Source organism: Sinocyclocheilus rhinocerous, unplaced genomic scaffold, assembly GCF_001515625.1.
Source record: "Sinocyclocheilus rhinocerous isolate Xijiao unplaced genomic scaffold, SAMN03320098_v1.1 scaffold1029, whole genome shotgun sequence".
NCBI lineage: Eukaryota > Metazoa > Chordata > Actinopteri > Cypriniformes > Cyprinidae > Sinocyclocheilus > Sinocyclocheilus rhinocerous.
The window spans coordinates 528,285-534,662 of record NW_015664012.1 but is presented as its reverse complement, the minus strand read 5'-3'; the positions used below and the strand labels follow the sequence as shown (position 1 = coordinate 534,662).

At 37.0% G+C, this 6,378-nt stretch overlaps 1 protein-coding gene across 1 annotated transcript; it reads right to left on the bottom strand.

The window, feature by feature from the left end:
• Positions 1-256: 256 nt before the first annotated feature.
• Positions 257-5,802, bottom strand: rps15a (ribosomal protein S15a). Its single transcript, XM_016539622.1, has 5 exons — positions 5,708-5,802; positions 4,957-5,094; positions 4,688-4,767; positions 2,374-2,459; positions 257-391 (listed from the first exon to the last, which is right to left on the bottom strand). The coding sequence occupies exons 2-5, from the start codon at positions 5,087-5,089 to the stop codon at positions 298-300; spliced, it is 393 nt and encodes a 130-aa protein (XP_016395108.1). The 5' UTR covers positions 5,090-5,094; positions 5,708-5,802; the 3' UTR covers positions 257-297.
• Between the last annotated feature and the right edge of the window lie 576 nt (positions 5,803-6,378).

Sequence of the window (6,378 nt, the reverse complement as noted above, 5' to 3'; positions counted from 1 at the left end):
GAACTGTAAACTGAAGCTTTTCAACTAGATCTGCATAATTTCTCTGTTTGCCGTGTAATTTGTGTTATGACAGCATCGATATTGACAATTAAATATTACACTTTCAGCCAAACTCAATCACAACACAATTGGCAGAATAATAGTCTTCCATGGCGGTGTGCATCATGTGTTTCCTACTGCTTACATTTGCTCCTTTAGCTAGTCTGAATGAGCACATAGCATGTTATGCATTAAGAAAGCAAAGCACACATACAACTTGTCTTCCACTGTGTTTATTTGTTGGTGATTTTACATGTCTTAGAAAAAGAACCCAAGGATTTTGCCTCCTGTGTGTTTTCGTCTGGCCTCCTCGTGGTCCATGATGCCAGCTGAGGTTGTCAAAACAATGAATCTGCAGAGAATAAAGAGACAAAAAGCATGACCAGGTTGTCCAAGATGCTGCTGCCCTTTGAATGCATCTCACCTTAGGTGCTTCTGTTCTACATAGCTGACATTTGCAAGATATTTTATAATAAAAACACAAAGCAATGAAAAGGGATAATTTGTCACAAATATAGCAGCAATTTATGCTAAGTCAAATTTGGATAGCTAATTGACTATCAATAATTAATCTGTTTCATCAACCTTTGCAACTGGTTACAGTGCCAGACACTCAAGGTGACAAGTTGAGCTAGAGCTAGCAACCTGCTTTTAGGGTGCGTTCACACTTGTGGAAAATGATACATTTGGTCCTGGTCCGCTAAGCGTTCACATTAGCATTTTTGACAGCGAACCTAAAGACAGTGAACCTAAAGGCATAGTGTTACGTTCACAACCTGATTGGTCGGCTTGAATGACGTATATATCCCGACCGAACTCACCGAATACCCCAAACAAAAGCTGTGTTCGACTTAAAGCGGTGCTGCACAGACCAAACGGTATGACATCAAAGTAACCATTCACCGATCGGTCTGATCAGCGCCTCTTTAAGTTGAATTCATCTAATGCCGTCTGCTGGACTAAGCGCGCTCATTGCTGCGTGTACTTATGATTTTATTTTCACCACCTGCGAACTCACACAGAGCTCATAAAAGGCACTTGACTTCCTCGTTGCTTGTGCATCTTTCATCAATTTGTTGTCATGGCATCAACAATTAATCTTTTGAATTGTTTGTGCATCTTTCATATTTCATTCGAACCGCACCAGAGTTCATTTGGAAGTGGACTGAGACCCATCTTTTTAGCGGTCTCGGTCCGCTTGTTTGGTGCGCACCAGGGTTCGGATGGCAGCGTTCACACGAACCGCACTAACAGAGCAATCGCACCAGGGCTCGTTTTAATCAAACCAAACATGACAAGTGTGAACACACCCTTAGTTGCTCAAGAAGACAATTCCCTTACAATAAAATAATGAACTTCAACAACAACATGGATTTCGATGGCAAATGAGACAAACAAAAGATTTCCTAAAATTAACATTTCATACACTAATTGCTCACCAAAAAAGGCAAAAACTTTTAATCTATAGTCGTCTAAGACGACTACTACTAGAAGTGACAGACAGAGGAACCAACACCTTTGTTAAAAAACACACAAAGATAATATCAATTTTAGCTAAGATTAATCTCAAGATCACTGCAAGAGAATACAAAACATGCACCAAATGACAAAGCTTAAATCTCTGATAAGACATTGCAGTTACAATAAATGAAGGTCAAAGAGCCACTGATACTAAGTTACTGTGCTCCATATACAATTTCTAGGCTATGTTTTCTTTGTGGAAAAACTACACCACCCACAATAATGGGGAGAGGGAAAAAACCACAATCATGGCAAAAGCATTGAGCAGCTTCTGCCTTCTCCCATAAAGCACTGCACATGCTGTTGACCTCATTCATTTGGGAACGCTAAACATACTTAATATTTTTATTCATCTACCCTTTTGTTAAGCCTATAAAGATTTGGGTTTAGCATTTCTGCAGAAACCATAGTATTATTTTTATTTACATAATATGTGTGTGTACTGTGTATATTTATTATGTATATATAAATACACATACAGTATATATTTTGAAAATATTTACATGTATATACATTTATATTCTTAAATTTTATATTATATATAAATATATTTAATATATAAACATAACATTTTTCTTAAATACATGCATGCATGTGTTTGTATTTATATATACATAATAAATATACACAGTATACACCCATATATTATGTAAACAAGAACTTTTATTTTGGATGCGATTAATCGTTTGACAGCACTACTTTAAACCCATCAGTATCTACTGTGAATGCAGAAAGTAAATACAGTACAAAAATAGCTAAATGTTCATAAAACAGTGTTTAAAACATTTCTGGTAGACACTGGCAATTACTCACCCGAACTGTCTGGATGGGAGAAGGTTGTTCTGCCACTTCTCCAGATCCTTCAACTGCAAATCGAACCGTGGGCTGATGACGCCACACTGCATCAGAGAAATTGTTCAGAGAACGGTTTGAGTGCTTGATGCACATATAATATCAGTAGTCAAAGACAGAGTGCACCTATATCCCACCATTTTCTAGCTTGTACTATTCTGGACAATGTTTGAAACTTTGTATTGCTAGCACTTCTCGTGTTACTGTCCCCATCTGATGAACTGCATGTTGTATTACTCTGTATTTGTATTGTTGTATTTTTGGATAAAAGCACCTACTAAATGAATAAATGTGTTCAATTGGAACTCATTTATATGATACAAAACCTGTAGGACCAATTCAACAAGGCTTGTCATTATGAAAATGACTCCTTTAAAACCAGCTGTGCCTTTCGCCTAACAAATGTCTGTCAGCTGAGACTACAATCACAGTATCTCCTACCTTACTGCTTAAATATTAGGGGTGGGAGGAAAAACAAGATTCTTCAATGCATTGCGATTTTCTCTTTAACAATTCTGAGCTTATTTCCTTCTCATATGTACAATGGTGTGCGCTAGAGACAGTATTCTGCTTGCTGCCAATTACACAAACACACACAACATCCATTAAGTGTATAACGTGTCATGGTTGAAGCGGGCAATCACAGGCTTCGTTGCATCGGATATGCACTGAGAGAAATTTGGTGTTTCAATATTTTCCCAAAATCATGTATCATTTATGCCATTGGAATGCCGTACATATTGGACACACAAAGCTCAATGCCAGACGGCTGCTTTCAAATGCTCACATGCGCTTTGTGTGCATTCGTTCCAAAGAGCATGCAGCTGTGCGTAACTCCAAGTTAAATGCACTTGCATCGTAAAATGCTTTTATGATGCGAAATTAATGTAAACAGTCAGTTTCATTTTAAGTAGAGGACAAAACATCTGATATGTTAAAACAGATCTGTGCATTAGTGTGAATGCAGCCTAGTTTAGCCTGTATTAGACTTGCCGCTGTCAAAAATATCACTAGTAATATAGTTTATATTTGTTTGTATGTTTTGAAGCTATATTTAGCTAGTTATAATTAACATACAATTGTTTTGATTATTTTAATGATTTGATTTTAAACCAAACAAACTTGGACTTATTTTAAAAAGTACTAAAGCAGTCTGGTGCCTTATTTTAAATCACAAATGTATGTTATAAAGTTGAAAGGTTTGTTTGTGCATCTTTGCATTTGCACATTTTATTTTAATAAAAATGCACAAATAAATCTGATATATCTCTGATATAAGTCAGTAAACTTAAGAAAAAAAAGGTAGATGAAAAATCATTTTGGGATCAAATCATGAGGTGCCTTAAAGTGCATATTGCAGGTTAGAGACCCAGAGAGTCGATGTATAGTCGTTCTAAAATAAGAACCAAAGCACGATTCGCTATTAGTCCTATAGATTCAGTTTTCTACGTATTCTGTAGCTTATTGTGAATAAAAAACATCTGTGTGGAGTTTGTATGTTCTCTCTGTGTTGACTTTTCTATATTATTATTATTATTACTATTATTGCGAAGTGAAAGGAATGAATAGCCTCTCTTTGCGCGGACACAAAGACCTCTTAGCAAAGTTATTCGTGGTCGAGTTTGGGGTCACCAGGATCAATGGCACGGATAAACTTTAATTATTATCAGAATAATGCTGGCCTGTCCCTGCTCTCTTGGCCGCATAGCAGGCTCATAATTGTAGGGCTGTGGTCCGTTATACAAGTATGAATAAACATTTACAGTTTCCTCAGCATCCGAACTGTCATTGCCATCCATTGTTTTCCTATTGTTTAAATTGACCGCACTCCCTACCTTTACGTCACTTCCGGTTTCGGCGATTTTCAGATGCAAGTAAAATGTTCTCTCAAAAACAACTCCAGAAGCCTCAAGTAGCGAATTTATAAGTATATTTTAAACAATTTAGTTCTAGATACATTATTTTTCTATACATTGACCCACTGGGTCTCTAACCTGCAATATGCACTTTAAGATTCCCACCCCTATTAAATATACTAGTAATACAACAATAGTTTTATAATGTACTTAATATTTTCATCCCACAGTAACTACTTCATAAAAGCAAAAAGGCACCCCAGGTTGATCTATACTGCAAATATAGTAGATTATGATCTATCCGGCTTAAGAAAGCTCTTTAGCGGTCACTAACTGCACAACACTGTACACGTCTCTCATACTTTCTGGTGTAATTTTAGACATTTATTGTGAACATCTAAGTTTATTAAACCACTTACCTTGTTCAGCCTCCCTGTTAGATTGACTACAATTTTCCCGGCTCTGTGATCATCAATGATCTCAAATTCGCCAATGTAACCTGCAAAGACCACACAAAGAGATTGAAAATGTCTTCTTTCAGGTTCAACAGTAGTCAACAGTATAGGTTTGGAACAACATTGGATGAAATATCCATTTAAGACTGACCAATTCATGTTTTTCATAACAAGAGCAGAGTAAACAGATTCTTGTCAAACTCGCACACTGAAAAGCTCAGGAACTCACTCACCATGCTTCATCATCACAGTAAGAAAGCGCACTATGACTTTAGAGCAGGGCCTGATGAGAACCTGGCGTTTCCCCCGTTTCTCTGCATTGTTGATGCTTTTCAGCGCATCGGCGAGAACGTTCATGCGCACCATGATGCCTGCGGAGGAAGAAAAACACGTGATTTCTCTCTTATATAGTTAATATATACGTTAAATAGCCTCAACTAATCACTGTCACGAGCCAAGCGCTACTTTAAAGCCAGGTACATATCGACAAAACGGATGTATAAAAAAAGAAATCACACAAGTTAAATTACGTTTTCTTGGAAACCGAAAAAAACGTACACAAGGCAAAACTGTATTCAATTTTCTCCAGAACTATGCGCTATGATTAACGTTCTGGTATTGCGTTTAATAGTTAGCGAATTAAGCTATCGGAGTTCGTCTTGACCATAAACCTTCCTCTTTCATAATAACATGTATTTGTTGTTAAAAAGAGGCACCGGACTGCTTGGGTACTTTGGTTTGACTCGGGTTATTCCCATCTGTCCCTCAGTAACACGGACAGACACTGCTGATTGTTGGAGAGGTTGGACAGCTTTGGATATCGGGGCAATATATCCGTTCATACAGGCACGAGTAATCAAATGACTCACAACCCTGGCGTTTAGGCTGCTCATAAACATATATTTCAGTCTAAATGTGGTTGATACACAACGATGTCCGTGATTTTAATCCGATTATACAAGCATTGCAGAGATCAAACCTTACCAGCTCTGCAATATGGCGGAAAGAGAAAGAAAGAGGGGCGCGCGGCGCGATTAGGGAAAAATGTAGTCTCGCGAGAACACAGGACGCTGCGTCTTGTGTCATCTGTATGGCTGCCACCTACTTGTTTGGAGCGTCTCATGACAGCACAAACATCTCTACATGTTCATCGAACCAAAGAGAATATTTACATAGCATTCATAAGCGTTTTCTTGTTGCCTTTCTCCCTTTATAATCAATTTGGAATCCAGTAGTCAGACTCTACCTGTACTATTCATTGCAACGCATTGTTTCCAGTCTCACTACACCCGACCTGAATAACTTTTTACTTCTGTTTATAAAATTCTTATTATGCACTAATATTCACCATTAATTTTAGTTACTTTTGTATTTATTTGTGAATAAAGATAGATAGATAGATAGATAGATAGATAGATAGAGATTTGATCCCCTGTATTTTATCATTTTCATTTATATATATAATTTTGTTTGTTTATTTATTTATTTTTTGCCCTGTCTATATAAATTTTTGGTTATGGTCCTATTTTCTGTCACCATAAGAGGTTAGAATGTCCCTTAAAATTCAACAGAGAGAGAGAAAAAAAAAAGTTACATCACATGCATACCAGTCTCTGTCTGTCTGTCTGTCTGTCTATCATAAAAATAGACCAAAC

Excerpts from the sequence above, each read along its gene's own strand:
- rps15a (XM_016539622.1), bottom strand. The coding sequence starts at position 5,089 with ATGGTGCGCATGAACGTTCTCGCCGATGCGCTGAAAAGCATCAACAAT. Across the intron at positions 4,768-4,956 it reads TACTGTGATGATGAAGCATG|GTTACATTGGCGAATTTGAG; the intron begins GTGAGTGAGTTC and ends TGGTCTTTGCAG. Across the intron at positions 392-2,373 it reads CTCCCATCCAGACAGTTCGG|ATTCATTGTTTTGACAACCT; the intron begins GTGAGTAATTGC and ends TATTCTCTGCAG.